General features: G+C 43.1%; 1 protein-coding gene across 6 annotated transcripts in view; it reads left to right on the top strand.

Moving 5' to 3' along the window:
* The window catches only part of LOC104408773 (core histone macro-H2A.1), a 35,171-nt gene extending 23,244 nt beyond the window's left edge, over positions 1–11,927 (top strand). For 4 of the 6 annotated variants that reach the window (XM_010018485.1, XM_010018483.1, XM_010018481.1 and 1 more), the window contains 3 exons: positions 4,103–4,192; positions 6,630–6,804; positions 11,193–11,927. In XM_010018485.1, coding sequence (XP_010016787.1) covers positions 4,103–4,192; positions 6,630–6,804; positions 11,193–11,358 — 431 coding nt within the window. In that variant the 3' untranslated portion in view covers positions 11,359–11,927. Of the gene's footprint in view, positions 1–174; positions 266–4,102; positions 4,193–6,629; positions 6,805–11,192 lie in introns of all 6 variants that reach the window. The other 2 variants (XM_010018486.1, XM_010018484.1) reach the window with 1 other exon arrangement.
* Positions 11,928–25,289: the final 13,362 nt, after the last annotated feature.

Here is a 25,289-nt window from a genome sequence, read left to right as displayed (position 1 = left end):
TCCCTACACCCCTTTCTCTACACACACCTGCACACACAACTCAGCATACTCCTTTGGCGCAAGGTTTGGAGATGTAAAGGTAGGAAAATATGGACGTTGGTACATGTGTAAATGTAGAGCCTGTGCTGGGTCTCTGTCCAACGTGGTTGATATACATCTGTTTACCTGTTGTAGTTGCAAGTTGTACAGGCTGACATTGCCACGATCGACAGTGATGCTGTCGTTCACCCGACAAACTCTGACTTCTACACCGGTGGTGAAGTAGGTAATGGCAAGTTCAGTGCTGCGGAGTTTGTATGTGTGTGCATGGTCAATCAGCAGCCACAAGCTTGTTGTAGCTATGCAGATTTGCATTCATTTCTCACTTCCAGCAGTCCTGACTGGTATTGAAAAAGAAACAAAGAATTACAAACTTAGTAGGCATTTTGGGGTTTTATCACCAAATCAGACTTTTCAGAAGTAACAATAGATTGCACCACCAAAATTTGAAGTGCAGGAACAGTACGTTCAATGCAGGAACGTGACCGAGGAAAATGAATTACCACATTGTTTGACATGTTAAGTGCCTGTTTTGAATGTGGTTTGAGTCTTGATCTTTAGACTTCTAACCAGTTCTAGTACACCTTCTCCATGCCAAGTTTCAGATGTTCACATCTGACATGCTGGAGCCAACCCGTCTGTATGTTCTGAATTCTTAGGTTAGGGTTTTTGTGTTTTATGGACTGATTACCTCCAGAGCCCCACTCAACAGTCCTCACGCCCACAAGCACACAGGTAGTGATGCTATGTATGTTTTACAGGCAGTCAGTCACCTAAACTACACCAATGAGGGGGCGCGATAGAGAACATGACATCTTAATTCAGTATCTCCAGTGTCCCCTGAGTAACTCCTACCTTAGTAACAACCCCTCTCTGTGTACAGTATTTTGAAGGACTTTCTAAAAGGGTAGCAGTACTTTAAACTGAGCTGCCTTGGTAATTTGAGAAGGCAAATCAGCATTTGGGCTGAATATGGAATTACTGGTGAGGAGGATGACCCACCATGCTTAAAACAAAGTCACCTGCTGCCAGGCTCTGCTCTACATCTCACCTTAACCTCATCATCGCTATGCGAATGGTCTCCCTCCACACCTGCAGCCCTGTTTCAGTACCTGCTTAGAGGGACATGTGTCCTGCTGTAGACCTAGCATGGCCCACAACTCCTGCTTCTTCCGAAGGGGCTACTTTCCAAATAATCTGTAGAATAATGTAGCTCTTTATGGCCTGTTGGGCAGGAACAGCTGTGACTTGGCTGGCTAAATATCATGCAAAGACATTGAAATAAGTGTCATAATACCCTGTATCTGAAGAATATGCTTCTAAAGTCTAGAACTGTCTGAAGTTCTAACTTTCTAAAGTCAGTGCCTCCTACCCTTTGACAAAGAAATGCTTTGCTACCCTACAGAGAAAATTGTCTCTTGAAGCTGTGCTGCTCATTCCTTAGCATAGGTTCCTGTTGCCTCTGACTGCTGTAAGAAAGAATAGAAGTGCACAAATGCTTAGCTTCCAATGATTAACTTTTCCCCATCTAAATTTTTTTTTATTATTTTTAATTTTTGTTGTTTTTTTTCCCTAACAATTTAAATGTACTGGGGGTTTATCCTGAGAATTTTAGAGCCTAAATTTCTGCTAACGCTGTTTTCAACACTGATACCAATGCCTGCTTGGAAAGCATGAGATAATGATCTTATTCTCATGGGAGTGACACATATTTATGCCTGTGAGCAAATAAGCTACTAACCTTGAAGCTGTGAAGCAAGACTTCCATCAAGAAACTTGCTAATGTAGTGGAAAATGCTTAGTCTGTCCTTTCCCAGATGAAGCTAATTTACAACGTAGTTCTGAAATATAATTTCAATGTAAACCCTTGCTATTAATCAGAAAGAGAATGTAATTGAGGAGTAAATGCAGAAAACCTTACTGAGTCATACCAAATACTGCTTTTGCTCTTCTATAGAGCAGATCTACAAGCCGAGAGAGCTCAGTGAAATAAACTGACAATGTTGTTCATTGCTTTTAATTATAAATTAATTCCCAGTAGATGGGAAAAAGCTGATCCTTCTGGATTGAATTAAACCAAACTAGGCTAAATTCCATTAAATGTACAACAGCTTTGCAATGGCAAAGAAATGACCTACTTAATAGATCTTTTCTGTTCCTAGGTTCTGTGCAAGGCTTAATTATGTTTCCCCTTGAAACAAGAGAAATTAAGGATTATGAATGTCATGGGGTTTTGGACTGATCTGAGTTCATGGACTCAAGGGGAATATAACTGGAATATAGACAAATATAAATAGGAATGGTATGGAAATACATACAACAGGGATATAACTAGAATGGAAGACTGGTGCTTTCCCTCCCCATCCCCTCTCTATCAGAGTGATTGTGTAAGACTGCGGCATCAGGCTGGTTCAGCAAAGGGCATCGTGCTGCCTGGCACGTCCTTGCCTTGGAGGGGCAGCACACATCCAGGCACCTCCATGCTGGTGTGGATCTCCTTCCCTAGCACTCTCCTAAGACACTTTGCTGCTGCAGATAGAGCAGTTACTGCCTTTCCCAAGAGATTCGTAAGATCTGAGCTGCACAGGGATGGGTAACTTGGACTTTCAGAAAATTCTTGGTGAGGAGTTTGAATCAAGTTAGACTGAAGGTTTTATATAAAAAAAGCTTAAATGAGCCCAAAAAGCAAATCACAGTCTGACCTCACAACCCGGCTTTTGGCAAGCACCCAGTATGAAATGGTTATGAAAAAAGGCAAAAGGAAAGACAGACATTTTAATTGTCCTCAGCTTTTGTACCCCAAAAAGCAACAAGCTCCCATTAGCAAAATAGAGGCAGGGCCACAGAGTCAGTTTTTGAATGCATTGTTGTCAACTTTTAATCTCCAGTTTGGAAGAAATTTAGCAATGGTGTCAAAACAAAAGCATCTTGCAGTCCTGTTAGTGCTTAGAGCTATAACCCTATTTAGTAAACGGACTCTTGGAGGAGGGGCTCTGCTTCCTTGAGCATATAGTATGTGCACTTCCATCAGAAAATGCGTTTGTTTCTTTCTTCATCAGTGAAAGTAAGGGATTTTCACCAAATATATGTCTAGATCTTTATAGAGATCCTAATTCTGAATTGATGGAAATCAGTTTTCAAAGTAATAAATCAGAGCCTTTATGAAATATCACTGCTTTTTACGTTATCTACCTCTATAATTAATATGCACAGTGCAAAATTATGTGGGATGCTTATGTAGTTAGGAAAATGCTTTCTTGGGCTGTTTTTTAATATATTAATATTTACAACTAGAGCTGCAAAATAAGATCTAAACCATTTAGTGATGGACTGCCTTTGTAAACAGCATACCTTTTGGTCGCCCCAAAACACTGCACAGCTCTTCTCCTCCCAGAATGACGTTGTCCAGCTCCTTAGCTGTAGTTAGAGAAGTTCATTGGAGGAATATGTTCCTTAGAGATTCTCCTTATTTCTGAGGCTCTTCCTCTTGGTTAAAGGTGGCTCAACAAGCTGGGCAGTTACCAAGTAAAGCAGCCCGCTGCACTCACGAGACTGTTTCATTCCTGGTGCCACCTGTTGGGGTCAGGGACCAAGATCAGGTGAGTTTCAAATTCTTATTGTGGCAAATGGCTCTTTAAAGCAATTTGTAAGAGAGAGGGGAAAATGAATCTTAGGGGAAGGAATTATGAACCTTCGACCACTCTTGAGCTAGCACATCCTTCTGGAACATTGCACACTTACGGATGCTCGTGATAAGGAAAGAGGTAGGGATGTCATGTCAGATGTTTTGACATTAAAATTGGAGAACGCTAGCAAGGGATAAACCGATGTGAGGTTTTTGGGTTGTCTCTTTTGGTTTTTACTTTCTGTTGTTGTTGTTGTTGTTTTAATGAGTAGCTAATTCTCAAGTCCCAAAAGGTTTAGATCTTACTTTGCAGTCCCCAAAAAAAAATGATGTTTGGGTAGAAAACTCTAGAGGAATGTCATAAAATAAATAATGATGAGTCACGTGTTTGTTGTGGAAACTGGGATCAGATGAGTAAAATAACCATTCTCTGTTCAGGGAGCACTTTGGAAAAGAAAGGCGGCAAGGAGTTTGTGGAAGCTGTCATTGAGCTCCGCAAAAAGAACGGGCCGTTGGACATAGCCGGAGGTGAGGATCTGCGCTCGGGAGCACGCGGCCGAAACACCCAGGCACTGGCTTCACTGTCTGCAGCACTCAGACAGCAGAGCTCCTGCTAGTGCACTAATACAACACTTGGGATCCTGCTGTCTGCACACAGCTTTTATGGGTTACATGATACTTCTATTCTCCAAAGTTAATATACACACATCGTGTCTTAAGTCACCTTTACCAACGCATTAGGGAAAGTGGTGTAATATCCCAAGTAAGAGCAGTCTCTTAACAGGTACAGACATACACAGTGAACACTGATTATTAGGAAAAACAATTCATGAGACTTATTTTTCAGAACAGTTGAGTCCAACTCTGTTAAACATCTGCTTTGCTGAAATGTTGCCCACTTTCACTGAACTTAAGCACGTGCTTGAAGTTCAGCATCTGCTTGGGCACTTGGTTTAATCAGTGCCAAAATCATCACTATAAAAGCTTACGACTTTTTGATGCCTAGTTATCAAAATTTATGTAATATCTGAGAAAAATCTACTATATGGGTAATAAAGTGTGGTAATGGCGATATATAATTTTACACCATCTGTGAAATTGCTGATACATGTTGTTCATATAGAAGGCTGATTCTGCCATCTGTGTTTATGCTATAAAAATAAATACAGTGTGCACAGTTTTGTAAACGAATTCTAACTAAAGCTGAAGGAGAGATGTAAGGCTTCAGCTCTGACAGGAAAAATTACAACTGTTTACTTCTGGTTCTTAATACACTGAGTTGAGGTTTTTTCCTTGCTTTTTAAAATTTTTAATACATTTTTCTTGGAATTCTTGTCCTGCAGAAGTTTGTAGAATCAGTTATTTATTTTGTCTTACTTCTGGACAATATTCCTTATCAGCCCAGACCCAACTGCTCACAAACAGGTTGCAAGTTGGAGAGAAAAGATCCCCCAGATCTGAGGGCTGCTTGGCAGTGTTACCTCATGGGGAGCTCTACACTGCACCAGCAGAAACTAGGTGGCAGGGACTTATTGCAGAACTAGAGAAGAGCTGATACACATCAGATTCTCAGTAGTAGGGGATACCCAATTTTCAGATTTCTCAATTATATGGATATCCCTTTAATCTACCAATAACCAGGATCCTTACCTGGAATGTAACTGTAACCAGCACGGAATGCATCCGTGCTTCTCTCTTTCTACAGTAGAAGCGTAACTTAGTTCCCCTTTCAGAGCATTTGCATTTGTATTAAGGGACAACTGCTCTTGGTAATGAACAGTTGTCCTCAACAGCATCCTAATGAGTTAATTAATGACTACCCCAGAAAACAGGTCCTGAGAAATAGTAAAGTCGGTGGTATGTGTCAATACAGTGTTTTAGTATTGCAGGATGAAGTTATTATCCACATTTCACATCTGACTAGAGATACGTCAGCTGCTTTTAATAGATTTTTTTTTTCTTCTGGGATTTACGATGTATTCTGAATCTGCCAACGTTTTAGTTCACATTATGACAAATTAACATTGTCTTACACTGAGGCTGTTCAACATGTTGGAGATCTGCAAACCCATCAGAACAGAAATGCTCATGCTTCCATTGTCCTTCAGAATATACTTTTCTGATTAACCTCCAGACAGAATGCCATATGACAAAGTCTATTTTCTCTTTCCTGCAGCAGCTATGGGATAGTATCCATATGTGATGATTTTGCTCCAAGAGGTTTTTTTCTACTATACTTAAATAACAAAATGCCTCATAAACATTCCAGAATGGAGTGGAGGATTTCTGGCCTCTAAGCACCTTTACAAACATGGAGTTTTATTATTTTTTTTAAATTACTGCTATGTTGACTATTGGTTTTGAAGACATAAGTTGTCATTTTATCCCTATGCTTTCGTAGCCATGTATAATTATATCCCAAAGCGTGGTAGGGGCCTGACTCTTTGTGAAGGTTCAGCATATGCTCTTGTGCGTAGTGTGGTTTCTTTTTACATACAACTTAAACAAATTTTATTCAGCTGAAGGTCACACAAGTCTTTATGTGACTGTCCAGCACCCTGATACTTACTGTAGCTCTGCAATAAACTGAACCAAATCAAGATCATCCCTTGTACAGGTTTAGCTTCTAAAAGATTACTGCCTTTTTCCTTATGCGTTACACAAGTTTGCACAAACCCCAATTTAAATGTTCCCTTTGATGTCAGCCATGAATTCTTGCTCTCTTGAAAATAAGCTCGATTAGAGCTATGATTTATAAATTACCACAGCAAAGTGCAGCTGGAAATGGAAAATACAAAGTCTCTGTAATCATGTTGTTATATTTTAAGGCTGTGTGATTTGTAATCTAAAACATTCACCGGGGCTAAAGGAATGTCTGTCAGTTGTTTGTGATTTTAATCACATTTGCACTCTTTTAATCCTAAGGAGAGGAAAGCAATTATGTTTCACTTTCGGTTTTTACTAGCTGTTGTCAGTGCTGGCCATGGATTGCCTGCAAAATTTGTGATCCACTGTAATAGCCCAGGTTGGGGCTCAGACAAATGCGAGGAGCTGCTGGAAAAGACGGTGAAGAACTGCTTGGCTCTGGCTGATGAAAAGAAGCTGAAATCAATTGCATTTCCCTCAATTGGCAGTGGCAGGTAAGACTGTTAAACCCCATGCCAAATAGGTCACATTTTCTAAGTGCCATCTCATATGTTGTAGTCCGTTCTCATGTACAAACCCATTGCTGCAATGCTGACTTTATTATTCTTTGTTTAAATCTGCTTCCTACATGAAATGTTTCTTCTAGGTTGGTTCAAGCTGTGTGTGGAGCCTGCAGTATGAACAGTAGTTCAGTTCTGGCAGGTGTCCTAGTGATCCCTGTAGAATCCTAAAGCATGCAAATAGGTTAAAGAGCATAAAATGAACTTCTAAAGAGGATACTAAAAGAGGGTGGTTTTTTTCCAGACAATTTGTTCATATAAATTGGGGATGTGGAGAAGGACATGAAGCAAAGGGGTCTGTTTTACCTAGTTTTAGTGCATAATTAAACTTGCTGCAGTGTATGTCTTTAGGATGGCCAGAAGATGTGGCTTAGTGTTCGTTTAAGCAGCAAACCTGAAATGCCTTGATTTTCAAGATTTGGTCTTTGAAAGCCAAAGTCTAAAGTTAAGGTCCGCTGGCTTTGTACAAGATGCTCAGTGCCTGTGGAGTCTGAGGACAGGCTACGCTGTTAATCTGAGGCTCCTGGGTTTAGGGTGGGGAGGGAGGTTTAGAACACTTCGACCTTAATGATGGCTTAGTATCGAGGCCAACTGTAGGCTGAACAAAATGGTTGTGTATTTAACCCTGAACAACTGCCCCCTTTGAATTTGCCATGAAAGAAGTTGGATGAGGTACAGGAAGAATATTCTTCCCATTGTTCCGTGTTGCAACGCTAGATTAATTCCTGCCTGTTCTGTGGGTTAGAACAGAAAGCACTATTTGAGCTTTTGGGTGAATAACAATAAAGAAGTAGAAGTTTCATGTAATAAATAAGGATAATAAATTTAAGTAACTTGTGTGACACAAAGCTCCAAATAAGGTTAATTTGCATGAGAGTCTTTTTAAGAGGATAACAGGAGCAAACTTTGTGCAACAGTAGAGGAATATAGCAGAGGATTTGTACAAACCTGTTGAATTAGCTGTGAGGTTCATGGGCTAGTCAGTACAAAGAGAAGCTTTGAATTGCTTTTGGGAGAAACTCTATTCCTCCACAGCCTGTAGAGCAACTATGAAATCGGTTATCTAAAAGCAAGGCTATGTACAGTATCTTCCCTGTCTTTCCTGGAGATCTCCCAGGGAAGAATCATTCCCAACCCTCATTGTGAAGTAGTTGATTGGTATTGGAAGATGATGAAACCCTGAACAATCATTAGATTCACATTCTGTTATGAAACCTGATTACTGACAGGCAAGATCTGAGGCTGAGTCCCCCACTTGGCATGTGCACTTCGTTCTCGCTCAAGCCAATTGAAGCGGTGCTTTTAAATGATGGAGAGGAATCAAAAGGCCTTGAGAAATATGAGGTTGTGTATTTTCTTTTTCCTCTTAATTAGAGATACTCAAGCATAGATTAAATTTGCAGAGAACATAATATATTCTGACAATGCTCTTTACTTGTCTTTATGAAGTCAGAAGCATTAAAAAAAAAGGCAAGCTTTTAAAGACAGCAAATGCCAAAGACACCACATGTATGCAGCTGCTCTAGTACAGACATCTGTCAAGCAGACATCACCCAATAAACCCACATAAACAGTTTCATTCTCTTTTATAGTTGAGGAATGGGATTACATGAGGGCAGTTCAAATAAATCACAGGGGGAAATAAAATCACATACTTGTAGCATTCAGTGGGCCAGATGCTCAGCTACGGCCAACTTGTGGAAAGCACAAGTTGGGTGCGGTGCAGAGGTAGCCTGGAGTTCAGTCTGGTAGGGCCAGAAGGAGAAAAGGGAGAGTTAGGGATTGAATGTAAACCCATCCTTGGAGTAGGGATTTCATCCTGAGGCTCTGACTTTGATCTGAATTGACACTAGCTTGGTAAAGCCTCAGACTGCCTTTTCACAGGAATTTAACTCAGACCACTAGATCAATGCGAGAGGCTTCTGTTCCTTGCAGCCCACACATGGCCACGTGGTCAGCACCTTCCTTCTCATTTTTATACTCTTTCTTTTGGGAGCATGGTTCTAAACAATCTACTTTGTTGGCTTCCCCATGTGCAATGCCTTCCTCTGACCAGGCTGCTCCTCTTTCACTTGCCCTGTGGTGACCACCCTGCTGAAGTGGCAGTTGTATGACTCCAGTATCACCCCTGAGTGATTCAATAGCAGTGCATACCCTGATTTTGATGCTGGCCTGCCTGACAATCCCTGCTCAGGAGCAAAATTCCTTAAAGATCTGTTCAATATATGCCAGGATGCAGCATTCATAAGTAACTAGCAGGTGATCAGCTGTGGAGGCATGCTGAGTCTGTGTCTTGTTCTCTAGGTAAGCTGACAGTGGGAAGCAGCTCCTATGTCAAAACTATGCTCTCAGTTGATTAACTTGTCACCCAGCTGATTCTCCCTGACCAGCTCATTTGGCTTTAGAAGAGTACAAGGGTTTTTCACAATGCCTTTTGCCTTTTTTTTTTTCCCCTTTCTTCAGTGAAAGAAAAAAAAAAAATGGTCATTTTCAGAAGAGAAAGAAACAGCATGAGCTATTTCATGCCATCATCTTTGAAATATAACAAGCATTATCTTCAGGCAGCAGGTATAATATCACATTACAGGCAGCACTACTACACCATTGCTGTGTATTTTATGGTAAGGTAATGTGCAGTAAGTGGGCCGTGACACAGACAGTTGCCTTTCTCATTTTGTGTCTTGCAGCATGTAATAAGAAGGAGAATACAACAGCCTTTATGATCAGTGTGGTGCTTCAGTGAGCAAATGCTAAGCAATGTGGTGCCTGTTAGTGTCAGAGGTGGATTTAGCCCAGCTTCTTGGAATTGCTGAGGAAATTGAGAAACTCAGCCACTTGTGTAATCTGTGACTTAGTAGTATTACTGCATGCTTTATAATGGGGAGTATTTACCACCATGGGTCTGCAAGCGTATGAGGAGCCAGGTGATGTTCAACGGGCTCATTCCAATTCTGTTTGGGTCCCAGCTCCTTAAGGCTGGTTACTGCATTGTGCTTCACTGTTGGACTTGGACGACAGTGAAACCCCAGTCAGTGGGCAGCAGTACTTCATAAGTAATGCAGCAGCAGAGTTTTGGCCTCATTCACTGTAGTTACCAGGAGTTTGCCATGACCTATAAAACTTACAGTTCGAGTCATGGCTTTGTTCAGACCGTTCTACTTGTGCTTGACCTATTCTAAGATTAGATGAAACTTTTGGACAAGGGCGGCTAGGTAAAAATGTGCAAAAGCTTGTGAGAAGGGGTCCTAGATTGGGCAGTGAGCTTTGAAATTTGCTCATGCAGTTTTGTCCGCTCTGGGAAAGCAGCAAGGATTGGTTCTTCTTGTCTGCGTATTCTCTAGAAGGAGGCAGGAGCTGGAGGAGCAGAAAGGCCTCTGGTTTTCAGATCTCTGAGCTGATACCAAGCAAATGCCTTTCAAGATATTTTTCTTAGGAGTGCACTTACATTGAATCAGCCTGTGATTAAAAAGGATGTTAGAAGTGTTGGAAGTGCTGCTGAGGCTGGCTCAGAAAAGGCACCATGTCCCTTAGGACAGACCTGACACAGCTACTTCAGCTTCCCAAGCCCAGTCAAGTTAGACTTGATCCCATGCAGACAAGGCTTGCTGTGGCCCAGGAGGTTCTCCCCATCATTCAGCCTCCTTTACCTGTGCTACCACATTTGAAGTGGTCACGGTGCTGCTGGAGTTGTTTCTTGCTACCAAACTACTAGAACTCATTCTCCTTTCCTTTCCAGTCTGCAGCAAGGCTGTACAAGCAACTTTTAAAATGTCATGCTCTATTACTAACTGTTAGTAGTGGTAAAGCCATTTGTACTCTGTGTCTTTTCATGCTCCATTTTCTCTATCAAGAAGTTCTCTAGCACTTTTTATTCTTCTTTAATGGTTGGTTTGCTTTCAGGACAGGTTTGACTTTGCAACTCTGAGGTATATGCTGCTTCCCGACCCCTTCAGGCTGATGGTTGGTTTGCTTTCAGGACAGGTTTGACTCTGCAACTCTGAGGTATATGCTGCTTCCCAACCCCTTCAGGCTATTGGTTTACTTGTCTGTACAATGAGAATAATTGACTGATCAGATACTGTAAGATTCAACTGATTAAAGTGTGTAGATTCTGTATCCATATTTTGGGAATTTTGAACATTTTAAGTCTTGCCTAAACAAACAAGTTTGCAGCTTCTAATTCAGGCTGTAACCACTGGGCCTTTCGCTGGTATTTACCATGCAGCAGTAGAGAGAAGTCGGCACATTCCCTGCAATGTTGCACCATCCAAAGCTGGATCAGCAAGGCTTGATTTTCCTTTTCTTGGTTTTGTCTCTCCTAGAAATGGCTTCCCAAAGCAAACAGCTGCTCAGCTGATCCTGAAAGCCATCTCCAGCTACTTCGTGTCAACAATGTCCTCTTCAATCAAGACTGTGTACTTCGTGCTCTTTGACAGCGAGAGTATAGGGATCTACGTGCAGGAAATGGCCAAACTAGATGCCAACTAAGCCTGGAAAGCTGCAGTACCAGCCCCCCTCTTCTACCCCTCATCCTTAACTCATTGTGGAGCAGAGCACCCCTTATTTTAAATTTTGCTCATTTAGGGGAATAAAGGTGGATTTTTGTTGGTTTTTGTTTTGTTTGGGGTTTTATTTTTGTTTGTTTTTACTTTCTAAACTGTTTTCTGTTGGCACTGATAGTTGGCATTACTGCTGTTAATGCACTGTATACCAGGCATCGTCTGACCTTAGTGTAATCTAGGAGATTTTATAGTTTTATTTTAATGAAGTCTGGATTGAGGCAGAAAAGCTGGTAGGAGTATGTAGTCTTTTACTTGTGAAAGAAACAGGCCAACCCTATTTTGTAACTGTGTTGTGGTGCTTTATCGATACATCGAGTGGCGTTCCTTTCATTTTTTAAAAGAACAGATGCTATAAACCTAATTTGTGTTTGTTTATTGTCTTAATGAGAAACCTGGAAGAGAAAAAAAAAAAAAGATACAGAAACCCTGTTGTCCTTAATTATATTTACAATTTTGAGATTGTGTGAATTGATTTAGTAAAATGTTTGAACTGGTGCTGGTGGTGTACTTGGATTAATTTTGACCTTAAAAGCCTTTGTTTTCTAAGTTGTGGATAGTTAGGTCTGAGAGGGACAGATGAGAACTGGTGGCCTGGAAATGTGTGTGATGCTGAGCCTCTTGCCTGTGCTGGCTGGACACGAGTGCTCAAAGATGCTCTGGTCAGGGCTTTTTCCACTTGCTGCTTTGGATCCTTCTGTTCAGCATCTGACTTAAGTGGTGGTTTAGTTTAGGAAGTTGAAGCCTTTTAACCCAAGCAAGGCCTAAGATATTTTTAACTAGTTCCAGCCCTTTAATATTGGCCTGTTTGAAGCCATTTTCATTTTTCCAAACATTTATGAGCCCAGTTTGTATTGATTGCCATATCATTCGCACAGCTGAAATCCATACCAACATGAACCCTTACAGAAGCCGCTTAGTTTAGTGAGAAAGAAGAGGTTGCACTTCCAAAAGCCATTGCCTGGGAATGCTCACTCCAAGGAGGAAGCTCTTCCTTTGAAGTCTTTAGCCTGCTTATGAGGTAGGAGGCACACGTTTTCCATCTCTGTGGAAAACTTCAGTCACTGATGAAAGAGATTTTGCAGCCACTCAGGATTGAGTGGACCAAATCCAACTGACTATTCAGTCAGCTCAGGAATACCATATACTAAAGATGTGTAGCTTAAGGACTTCAGTTTCATTTTGGAGTGTGTTACTGCAGTGGCATGGATTCTGGTGAGGAAACCGAAAACTGCACTTCCCACAGGTCGCACTAGGTGTCACTGAAAGGACTGGAAAACAGAATAAAGCACAAATGAGCAGGTACCTGAGGGAACGCTTGGTGCGAGAAGGGCCCTGATGTTTTCAGCACAGAAGGGGATTTTTAAACACAGAAGGAACATGCACATCAAAATGTGTGTCTAGGCTACAGCTTCTCGGTCTCTTTGCACGGTAGAGTTTACTATACAACTAGTACATAACCCTGTGCAACCAAAAATCAGTTAGCAAAGGTTCTTTACAGCACCTTGAACAAGGAAGATGCTTCACTGTCATCCCATGGTGGACCAGGCCAACAGCCTGAGCACTTTCAGGAAGTCTCTCTTCCCATTCTAACTGGCAACTGTGGACCACATTTTGCTCCTGTGTACAGTCACTGTACACAGAGGGTGAGCTGCTCTGGCCCAGCCTCTCCATCAGTATTCATCCACCTTTCCCACAGCCTGAAGAACATTGCTCTCGGGTCCTGGGATCCAGTAGGCTCTGTGAAGAAAGGCAGAGATCCCAGAACATGCTCAAACTCAGCCACACAGGGCAGCCCACTTAAGTTATGGTGTGTATTCAAGAACCTGGAAAAGCCCATGTCATATTACATGCATAACAAGGAAAACGAGAAGGAATTCCTGCTAACATGCACTGCAGCCAAGACAGCATTGCTTTGGGAAGTTCCCTTGCATTTTGCTTGTTACAAACAAGATAGATGTGCAAGCTCCAGTTGCAATAAAATAAACTAATTGCACTTTGGGATTGCCACATATGGCAAAATCCCAGTTAAAGAGCCTTTACAGCTCCCTCTCTTACTGCGAAGTCCATTATGGATCTTGCCTGAAAATAATAGTTAATATGGACATTCTTTAACTGTTTCAAAACTTTAAAAGGTTAAAGGCAGTTTATGGCCAATGGCATTTTCGACTCAGTTTCAAATCCTGCTCTCACCATTCCCCTGCTTCTAGTTAACTGCCTTTTTCCACAGTACAGAAATTCATTGTAATGCTGTCCTTAGGGTGCACCAAATTGAGTAACTTTAGAAGCTCCCTCTGATTTTACAGCCCATCATCCTCCTGAAGCTTCCCTCAGCCCAAGCTGTCAGCCTGTGTGATACGTGTAATTACCCTGCTCTGTTCATGGCCTGGTTGCCAGGCTGAGTGTAGCTGCAATTGGTCCCCAGCAGAAAAACACAAGTTTGGGGGTCATTTCCCCCCCTGAAGAAGAGCACTAATAACCATGCTGTAGCTCTGAATCCTTGTTCCCCTGAAGTCCTTTCTTTAATCCTGAAAATGGGAGCAGTGAACAACATTTGTGTAACCTTTACTTGCCTGAAATGCTTTGGGAAGGGCAGGTTATTTGCTATCAGTAATGGTGCTGCATCTCCTGCCTGGTTAGTGCACTGATGGACAGGTTGGACTTTCAGCCTCATACTACATCCCACTGAAACCAGCCCTCTGGACTTCACAACTCGTTTAAGGTGCAATAACAAGCCCCACTGCATTTCCTTCAGCTCCTCATTGGATGTCAACCTTTTGGATGTTCAGATTTGTTCTTAATTATCCTAGAAGCTTAAAGCTGATGATAATATGTACCATTGAAGACTTAAGACTCCAAGCCCAAAGTGAGAACTGCAGGGCAGTGCTGCTGGTTGCTGTCTGCTCATCTGAAAGCATGGGGGAATGAATACCCCAGGCCACAAACAGGGACTGGAACTGGGAAAAGTCTTAACCACGCTTCCATAGCTCCTCTTGGGGTTGATCCTTGCTTGGCCACCTACTTGTGCTGATGTGCAAGCTTTGCCATGGGCTGATGTAACCCTGAATTTGCCAAACTGCTAAATCTGAACATCTGGTGACAGTGATGGGTTTCATGATGCTCCATTTTGCTGGTTATTTCCAGATGATTTGGATTTCCATGTGCTACATGTACACTTTCAAAGAAATACCTGCAGCTTTGAACAACATTATAACTTCAGACATCATCTACAAGGCACACAGGACATTCCTTTCCAGGCTCACATTCAGTTGCTTCTGCACTGTTTTTCCCCAGGTATTGATCACTCTTCCCACAGACTAATTAGTGCTCTGATCACCTAAGCCATGATCTCCCTGCTGTAAAGTACAAGGACATCATAGAGGCTCCCTCAACTATCACCCTGCAGAAATACATCACAGCAATGATGGGACAGCATCACAACATCTGTTCTCCAGAGATTCATCACAAACAAATGCTTCCATGTACAAGACTTCATCATAATCATAAAGTGTCATCCAAGGGCTCATTAGGAGCAGCATCAACATAACTATAATATGGGTATTAAAAGCTAGGTAAGAGAGCTTGTAACCTTTCAGCCTCCAAATGTATTAAGGAAGAGTCAAACAGCTGGGTTTTTGTACAAGTGTGAGAATCAGACTCATTGGGTGTAAGCAAAACACTTCTAGAAATAACTTTTTCAGTAAAAAGGGGACTTGGGAACCTTTCTATTTGTAAACTCTCTAAGCAGCAGAGTACATGCATGCAATAACCTGACAGATTAAGAAATCAAAGTACCCCAAAGGGAAAGACAACAGCACACAGCCAAACACCAGCACCATACACAGCCTGAAACAGCATTAAACCAAACAGGCAGAAGTCTGCAGAGCAAAACAGCTCTGATTTCCCAGCACTCATTAACACCATGTTCTTGTGAGCTCCCTTCCCCTTGATCCTAGCTAAAATCAGGTTGCTAGCCTGTAAAAAAATCCCACTGACAGGAGCTGCAGGTGCCCAGGTACTTGAGGATCAGGTCTGTAGCCGGTGGTAACTAGTCACATACTCTGCTCTGCGATGGTTTTGCAGAGGACAGTAATACCTAAAAGTTGTAACAGCAACTCACAGGGAGCAGCATAATTGATAGGTCTGAAGAGTGCAGGTAAGTAGAAGGATTGCTTCTCTATCCCTGGCAGGAAACCCGAGGGGAGCCAGGCTATTGCACACTGGCTAAAGCGCTTGAAAATTGCCACCAATTCATTCTCATGTAGAGTTCTTCAGAGATTTAGTTCATTCCTCCATAGAATCCTACTTAATGCCTCCACAACTCATGTTTAACCATTATCACTAGCAACCTGCTCATAAATGCTTCTTCGTTGTCAGACTCCACAAGCAGGAATCAAGGGGACAGGATGCTGCTGGTTCCGAATGCAGAGGACGGAGCAACAACACTTCCCAGCGTAGCCTATGAAATCCCAACTCTTCTACACTTTTCCACCAGCCTGGTTAACAGCAGAAATGTGATATTCTTGTACCTTGAAATGACTAGAGCCTTCTTCAGCTTAGGAGAATAAATTAAAGTTGAGCCAAAGTATGCCTCAGCTGCAGCAATGGGCAGATTGATTTGCTTTCCATCTGGGAGATTAAATTCCACTGCCAAAAAAATGGCACCAGCATAATTAGCTGTCAGTCAAGTTGCAAAGAGACAGACTATGTGGGATAATTGAAAGCCCTGCAGCTTCTCATTACATACTACAGTAACCCTATTTGCAAGTTTCCACCTTGAGGAGGTTCTCCGAACACGGTCAGGATAATACGTGTTCCTCCTGGCACATTCCTCTGAAGTGAAACAGGAGTATTGTGCAGGGATGGATTAATTCTAAGTAACTTTCACTTAACCTAAGTTGCTTATAATATATTTGTCAACAGCCCCTGACAGCTCCACTAGGCTTTAATTGCCAGCAAATCCAAACAGCAGGAAGGAAATGGTAGGTCTTCAACTCTGGTTATTCCCAGGAGACACCTTTACAGGAATAAAATCACCTCCCTCCTTTCTTCTTTTTCCAGGCACTATCCTTCCCTTGTGAATTCTCTTATTCAGCAAACTGCAATGCATAATGAAGCTATCAGTGTGCTATATTACAAACATGTATGCTTCAGAAAATAATCTGCTCTTTTTCCTTCCCCGGTTCACAAGGCCTAAGCCTGCCTCAGCTGTTGCTGACCATACAGGAAAGTTTAGGAGAAACAAGTAGTCCTGATGATTGGCCCAAGCCTTGCTGAAGGCTGTGGAGTCATATTGGAAGTGGGGCAAAAGGCAAAATACATTACAGCTTTCATCTTAAAAGCACAGAGAATATCATAGAATAGTTTGGAAGGGACCTCAAAGCTCCTCCAGCTCCAACCCCTGCCACGGGCAGGGACACCTTCCACTGGAGCAGGTTGCTCCAAGCCCCTGTGTCCAACCTGGCCTTGAGCACTGCCAGGGATGGGGCAGCCACAGCTTCTCTGGGCACCCTGTGCCAGCGCCTCAGCACCCTCATAGTGAGGATCCTCTTCCTAATAAACCAGTAATCTAGATCTTCCAAGCAACTTTCTCACCAACAAACCAAGGAGAATCAGGTCCGTCCACTCACCAGTTCCCAGGTTTTAAAACAGAAATCCATCACTGTCAGCCCCAGACAAACACCTCGGCCATCCTCTGCTGCACAGGGGAGGGTGCAACTGGAGCGCTCACCCTCCAGCTGTGTTACCTGACCACATCTGCACTGATGTGCGCTGCTGACCCCAAGTGGGAGGGGATGGGGCAGACTGTGCACTTCGCCTGTTTTGGCAGCTTCAACTTTCCAAACCGGGAAAGTTACTGCTTCCCACAGAAGAGGGAGCCAGTGTCACACCTCCCACATGGCTCCGAAACCTCCGAGCTAATAAAGCACAGCCTAATACACTAATAACTCTTCTTAAACCGGAGCTTTCATTATAAAGTGTAATTTATGTTCACCTTTAAGAGCACCACAACCCCGAGCCCTCTTACAGGCACAGATTTGTCTCTTGCCTCCCTGCGGCACTTCCTCGAAGCTGGGAGCATTTCCAGACCCAACGGGACTCACTGGTGTGAACTGGGAGCCAAACTGGGAACAGAACAAGTGGTTCATAAGATGACTAAAGCCGGAGTAACCAGCTCCCTGCTGTGATGTGGTAGGAGACTGGCTTGGCACAAAAGAGGCAGCAGAAAATGGTGTGAAACTCTTCCTGCACATTCAGGCTCCATCAGAAATACAAACAGGCCAATCTAACCCTATCTAAAGGGAGCAAGTCAGGATTTAGTGTACAGCCAGGTCTCATGCTGGCTTATCCTCATGTATGTCAGGAATGGGAAAATTGCCCCTCGTCTGTGCACAATGCCCCTTTCTGATTTATTAGACAGTCCCCCTTTTTTGCCTCAATTACTCACTTCAAAAGAGGGTGGAAATGGGACATTCCTCACCCTAATACTAAATGCATGTAGTCAATAAAAGAGAAAACACACTGAAAAATGTTTAAAGGGAGGGTGCTTAAGTTATTGCAGCCCTTGGGAGCATTAATGTATGTGCCAACAAGTTACTGTATGTGGCTTTAACATGCTTATTTATTCTGCCCTGCAATAAAACCCTGTCTTAAATAGTGCCAAAACCTGTTTGCCATGGCAACCCCTCATCCCACATGTGTTCCAGCAGTACTTACAAGCACCTTCTTAAAGAGAAATACACAGCAGGATGAATGGCTCATGACCTGTGGGGCATTTCACTAAGTTTTAAGCACCCAAGTGAATGTTACCTTAGACTGAAACGTTTCTTCCAGGTATTTTTTCCCTTCATGATCAGCTCTTTAAGCAATGAAGTGAAGCTTGTTCCTTGCTTTCTGCTCTCCAAGTGGGGTTCTAATGACTTGGACAAAGCACAGAGCCTGGTTTTTACCTGGCAGGTCGCAGGTGGTGCCTGTTGGCTGGGAAGCATGGTAGGAATCAGCTAGTATCCCATGGTTTCAAGTGCACTGCAGCTGTTCCTGGTGTCATTAGTCACCCTTTGTACTGACACAGGAAAAGATGCTTTCCCTTCTCCCATCTGCAGTAAATGTTTGCTCAGTCTAGCCACTGGCCTTTAAATCCAAGCCCATAATAAAGACACACAATGCTAATGTTATACAGTTGTGAAAGTGCCCAGCCCAGGAAAGGGTTTCATTCTGCCTTCCTGGGGAGATACATCCATGGATCCCAGCAGCAAGCTGCACTGAGTGAAATAGGTGTGGGTTAGCCTGCTGATCTTCCAACATCAGGGCTCTGCAGTGTGGGAATCCCTGGAGGAAGCCCAGGAAGGTTCCTTGGACTGTTCCCCTCTGGGCTGTGCGACCACATCTCAGCTGGACACAGCACTAAGTGGGACAGCTCCTCAGCCTTTCCAGGTACAAATTCCCAGTGGCTCAACAAGCAAAGCCCAATTGATGGTGGCCATTTCTTTTATTATCCTTGACTGTTTGTTCTGCTAATGCATCTGGTACACACAAGCAGCAGCAGTGGAAGGAGCAGCCAGGTAGGTTCTGCCCAAGGAGCAGGCTTGCCTCCAGAAAGCCTTAATCACCAGGACTTGCCCATCCACCCTTCCCTCCCATCTTCTCCCATTTCCTTTTGTGGGTTTCCTACTCCTTCCATTCCCTTTCCATTGCAAAGAACACTGTATTTCCCAAACTCATCACGGCTCTGTACACGATGCTGCACCTTTACTCCCTGGGTCTGGAGAGGGCAGTGCCAGCCCAGCATTCCACTGACAATCAGGAATTGCTGGTGGAGCTTCCAGGGCAGCTGCAAGAACCCCACACACCAACACTGCCCAAAAGGCCCTCTCAGCTCCCAAGGAGCATTCCTAGGAATACCCCATCATCACCAGAGGTACTGCCTACGTGTGAGTCCATGCCTGGGACATCTCTGAGGACATGGCTGTGGACTCTCCTACTAAGATTGCTGAGGGAAAATTAGACATGCTTTAGTCCTCTGACATCATACAGAATCACAGAATCATTTAGGTTGGAAAAGACCTTCAAGATAGAGTCCAGCCATTAACCAAACCCTGCCAAGTCCACCACTAAGCATCATTAATTCCTCCACAAGAAAGTTCATTTTAACCCTTACCAAAAGGAATCTCTGAACATCATCAGCCTCTCCTGGGCCATGCACCTTGCCTAGAGCTGACAGGCTCCCCTCACTCCACCACCCACCTAAATCCCTGTCCCAGGCCCTGCTGCAGGCTGTGGTGGGAGGGAGAAGGCAGCTCCCACCAAGGCACAAGGAACACGACTGGAAGTGGTTGCAGAGACATTCCTCCTTGTAGCCAGGTCCTGAGAAGAGAGCTCTCCAGCACCCCAGAAAGAAACCCTAGAAAGCACCAAAACAGTTGTTTTAAAAGTAAATAGATGTATATTAAGCAAGAAAACAGTGTATTCTTAATGCTCCATTATTAACGGTACTCAGAAAGGGATTTTCTGCTTTGCTGGAGCATGTAACAGGCTTAAATAAGAATCCCTATCAGAATATAGCTTCATAATTATGCAGATAATGTTTTGTCCTTGTAATGACAACGTAAGTGCTCACAAACTCCATTGGTTACTCATGTCTATAACAGATGTGTCTCAGCCTGCACTTCAATAAAGACCACAAGCACATCACCTTGACAAGCTACTAACCATTTAAGACTCCAGGCATTTAATAGTGTTGTCCTGTTGTTTTTAGGGAAGCTTTCAGCTATTGGCTCCTGGCAGCATTCCTGAAGCAGTTGTGCCAGGGATGGATGCTGATTTCCTAATAGCCCTGTGCTATTAGTTAACCACTTCAGCACTAGCTCAGGTGTTTCCTTTTGATGCTCTGTGAAGCCTGTAGAAAGCACTATCCTGGGGGCTGTGTTCAAACAACTCAGTTTTGCTCTTTAACTCCCAAAAAATCAATACCACCCCTAGAAAGACATGGAGAGGAATTACCCTGCTTTATTTCCTTCATTTCTCAGAGCTGGTCATGTTTGTGATCTCAGAAACCAGCACAGAATACACACACAGCACTCGCATGCCTGCAGTAAGTGACAGGACAACAAGAGTCCCAAGTGTGCAGAACTAAGGCATAGCAGCTCTGTACAGTAAGTGATTCCTTCTGGGAAGCTGTGACCTGCTTCTGTGCTATTGCAGCAAATGTGTGTTTTACTGCCCTGGCAGTGGGATCGATCCCTTCCCCAGGAAGCGCTGTAAACAGATCCATTCCTCACTGGAGAGCTGACTGCGGGTAACTCTGTGTGAGTTCAAGTTTGTGCTGAAATGTCCTATTATGAACACTTCTGTCATGTCTTACAGCTTCCTAAACCCCAACTGGAAAACATCTTGATTTTCTACCAGTGTCATCAGTTTAGAAGAACATATAAAGTCAAGTTTATTAGGCTGCAATTTTGCAGTGCATTTGCAAAACTCAGAAAATATGTTAATGTGTTACTCCTCCTAAAAAGCAGGCATTGAAAACACACAGATCTACTTGTGCATGTGCTTACAGTTATATCTGTACATTACTGTGTCCAAATAGTTGTTAGAAACATTTCCAAGCTAGTGTGTGTATGTTTAGTTTTACTCAAGTTCCCATAAATGCATAAGAAATCTCTGCTGCCTAGAGACTTTTGAGAACAGTTTTAACTGGACTCGAGTATCACAAGTGATAGCTATTACTGCATCCTCCTCAGCTATTCCATCATAACTTAGAGGCATCACAGTGTTTTGTGTCATTACATAGCACTGGAGGCATGAAAACTCACCAGGCTGATTAGCATCCTAGAGTTTCTCACACTAAAGCACCTAATCCATCGGGAAGGACTGTTAGGTCTCGGCTGATCATTCATTTGTCTCATTGAAACCCTATGACTCCATTTTAAGAGCTTTTTTATAGACTCATATAAAGGAGAAAGTGAACTTTTTAACATGCTTGCACTCCACTAAGTCAATACACATAAAAAGAACTACAACTGGGGTTCCTACATGGATATATGGCCCAGAAGTGCTAAGCCGGTAAAGACATACAGCTACTAGTTAGGGAAGAGATCAGCTTTTTTCCTTCCTTTTATTCCCTTTGCTAACTTCCTCCTAGAGAAGTGAGAGGCATCCAGGAATGTGACAGTAGGATGAGCCACATCCCAGAAAGGTGTTTTACCCACTCAATTCATACGTGAATGTGTTTTCCCCTAGATGACTCCTGGAATAGTCCATGTTACTCTGGTTACTTCGCTGTTGTCTATCTGTCTTTCAAATGCCAGTCCAAATTCAACAGCATCTATCAGGATTCTCACCACAGTCATTCCTGTCTTTATAGAACCTCATACGCAACTTAAACAAGTTCCCTCTGTGCCAACACATTTATATTGGAGCACTTTGGCCCATTACCCAGCAGGCTGGCCACAGAACAGGTAAGGATTAAGGGTACATTTCTCCTGCACTAAGGCCTGGCAGACTTGGCCATCCTGCTGCCTATATACCTAATGATAGTTTGTAAAACAGTGGAATGTTTGACCATCCCATTTCCTCTGTGCATTGCAGAGCATCCTCTTCTCCCCAGCATCTCTGGTACTTGTCCGGATCCTTCCCACATCAATACAAAGGGAAGAGTCATGCAAGAGACTAAAATCAAATTCTCTCCATTGGTGATGTTGGAGGCATTTGGTCCCATCTCTAATGCCTGTGAGATGGTAAAAGAGACTTGGATGAAGCAAGACAAAGAATCTCAGCAGCTGAAAGTACATCAGACTAAAGGAACATGTTTTTAGCTAGAAGCCATCAGTCCTGCTATCAACGGGGCCTTGCCCCAAAAGCAAACTTTTATTAATCTCTGAAATAGCTTCTAAATCTGAAACTTTAAAAGCATTTTTCTGTTTAAAGTGAGTTTAAAGTGGCAGAGCTTTATTGAAAGCTAATGTTAAAGCAAGAGTTTTGCCAAGAGAATTAATAACAGTTTTCATCTTGGTGATTATCATTTAAACATCTACATCTTCAACAGTCTTTCAAGAACTGTCTGAAGTTGTACAGCCAGGATCTCCCAGTCGGATGGCCAAAGAACTAGCATCAGTTAGCCTTTCCCACAGGTGATTATTACCTCCTTCAGAGTCTGCAACTTCCAAAGTGTCCACATCACTGGAAATGTTAAAGAAAAAAGGTTTGATGTGAACTCAATGACATTAATACAGCCTCATTGATTGCTCAGTTTACAGGCACCCAAGTAGCATTTGGGAAGTAATGGAATATGGAAAAGCTTACAGGACAGCCAGAGGCTATTGTCTCAGGCTACATAAATCAATGCAGTTCACTGTCTTTAGGTCTGAAGAGCATTTTGCTTCCCAAAATCCAGAGCTGATCTATGCAGCTGGAAGTGGGAACTGAGCACACGTGACAGAACAGTCAAGCAGTGGATTTTTTAAGCAGCATAATTTGGGCAGAAAAGGGGAAATCTCAGGATTTCCATCTTCCTTCACAACAGTAAATCCCACACCACTACAGGCAGTTCCTGGTGGTTGTCATCCACTGACACCACAGGGCCAGGTGCTGGGGGTGTTCAGCAAGCAGGAGAGAAGGGATCAAAGTGGACCTGGCACAAGGAAGAATCCTCCTTCATTTCCAGCTTCCTCAATAAAGCAGTGACTTCATCCACAAGCCAATGGGAATCAGCCAAAACCCTTTGGATACTCCTTGGTAAGGACCTCTCTTATTCTGCCTTCTTCAGCCCAGCCACGTCCCCACCTCCAGCTATGTTTTAATAGAACTCTATAATAAAACCCAGGACTTGAGTTGGTGCATCCCACAGACCGAGAGCACATGGACCCATCTTCTGCATCCAGAAGATCTGAGACACTGAGATGTGTTCTCTGCATGGTTTCTTTCAGCTCTCATTCATGCCTCATCATCCTCCCTCAGCTGTTGATAGCCCTGTGGAAATGAGCCTGCAGTGAAGCAGGGTCCTGGGACATTGCATGGCACATTTTTTTTTTCATTCCTGCCCTCTTCTCTTCCCCAGCATTTCTATAACATCCCTTTTAATGCAGGCACATTTGGGATGAGATGCAATCTCAACATTAGACCAAGAGCATAATTTGGCCTTGACAAGGAGCTGACTTTTGCCAGGAGTGGTTGGGACGGTTCAAGACAAGGTAATTTTGAATAGCAGAAGAAATGGGAAGAGACCCAGCAAAATAGGAACAGTGAGAGGAAGAGAGACATGAAAGAAGGAATGAGCAACAAGGAGGAAGAGAAAACGGATGAAAGTACGAAATCAGAAAGAAAAGCCAGGGGTAGGGGTACAGAGATCCAGAAAGCCCAGTTGTATTCGTAGAAAGAGAGAAATCCTCACATCAGCTCCCACAGTCAAAGGAGAGGTTGTGAACTGTCTTAGATGGTGTTTCAGCTAAAACCTTCCCGAGTTGTTCATTCTGTTTCCTTGAAGAGCACACACATGAGCCCAAGCCCTCTGAAGGGTGGTGGAAACCACAGAAACCCCAGCCATCACCCAGCATCGTCTGTTCCTAGAAACTCTGTTCTAGGCTGTTATTTATCTGACCGAAGAGTTGAGAACATTTAAACCAGAGGGAACCACAGGCAAGAGAAAATGCTTATTAAAAAACAGCCTTAAATTATAGGTATAATTTGATATTGTGTTTTTAAAGCTACACAGCAATAATTCAACTCTCTCAATAAAGCCAGTTTATGCTGTTTGGCAAAACACCCTGGACAAAGGTAATGTTTCCATAGGGGAGACTTTCTGGTCTTGTTCTTCCCAGACTCTAACAGCACACCATGTGCTTTCTTTGGCTTACCCTACATTTGACTTACAGCAGAAGACAGCAAGAATTGCCACATCCCATCCACACACCTGCAAGAAGATAAGGAAGCTTATGGCAAGGACGGATGGGGTTTACTTTCCAAGCAACAGCTTATGCTTCCTTATTGATTGCTTGTCGAAGGCTACTGCCATGGCCTTATTTGAAAGGCTTTGCATTCAAAATACGGGTGCAAAAACACCAGCCATGGTGACCTTCCTGGAAACGAAGGCAGAAATTTATGCTGCCCTCTTCTTTTTGATGCTGCTGCAAGAAATACCTGTTTTATTACCACTGAGAGTTCAAGGGAGGAGATGTATGAGGGCAAGCAGACATTTAGCTGCTGGATAAACATGTAAAGAGGAAAAACATGTTCATTGGTAAGCCTAAAAGTTGAGGGAACCCAACTGCATTGCCCTGCTCCAGAGGTTTTATGCAAGGAACTTATTATTATATCAATAACAACATTAAGAACATAATTGCTGATTAAGATAACCCAGAGAATTAGGTATTTGCATAGTTTAATAAACTTGGACCATAACTTCATGATGACAACATTTCCATTTGGTAAAACAGGGATATAAACACAGCTCTTGCCTCACAGGGAAAATAAACCAAACAAACCACATGGCTCATTCCCCTCTGGGGGAGGGGGAAGACCTGGGAGCCACCAAACCTACTCTTGGGCTATGCCAACCAGCAGCAGCTCTTCCCTGTGAGGGTGCTGAGGCGCTGGCACAGGGTGCCCAGAGAAGCTGTGGCTGCCCCATCCCTGGCAGTGTTCAAGGCCAGGTTGGACACAGGGGCTTGGAGCAACCTGCTCTAGTGGAAGGTGTCCCTGCCCGTGGCAGGGATTGGAGCTGGAGGAGCTTTAAGGTCCCTTTCAACACAAACCAATCTATGATATACCATATCCAAAATATCACTTGTATCACAACAAGCGGTTTAGGCAGCAACACCATGTTTGCCCACATGTTATGAGTTTGGACACGTGGAGTAGCATAAA

This window comes from Nestor notabilis, unplaced genomic scaffold (assembly GCF_000696875.1).
Source record: "Nestor notabilis isolate BGI_N333 unplaced genomic scaffold, ASM69687v1 scaffold3597, whole genome shotgun sequence".
NCBI lineage: Eukaryota > Metazoa > Chordata > Aves > Psittaciformes > Psittacidae > Nestor > Nestor notabilis.
The sequence above is the reverse complement of the archived record's forward strand: the minus strand, read 5'-3'. Positions and strand labels throughout refer to the sequence as shown.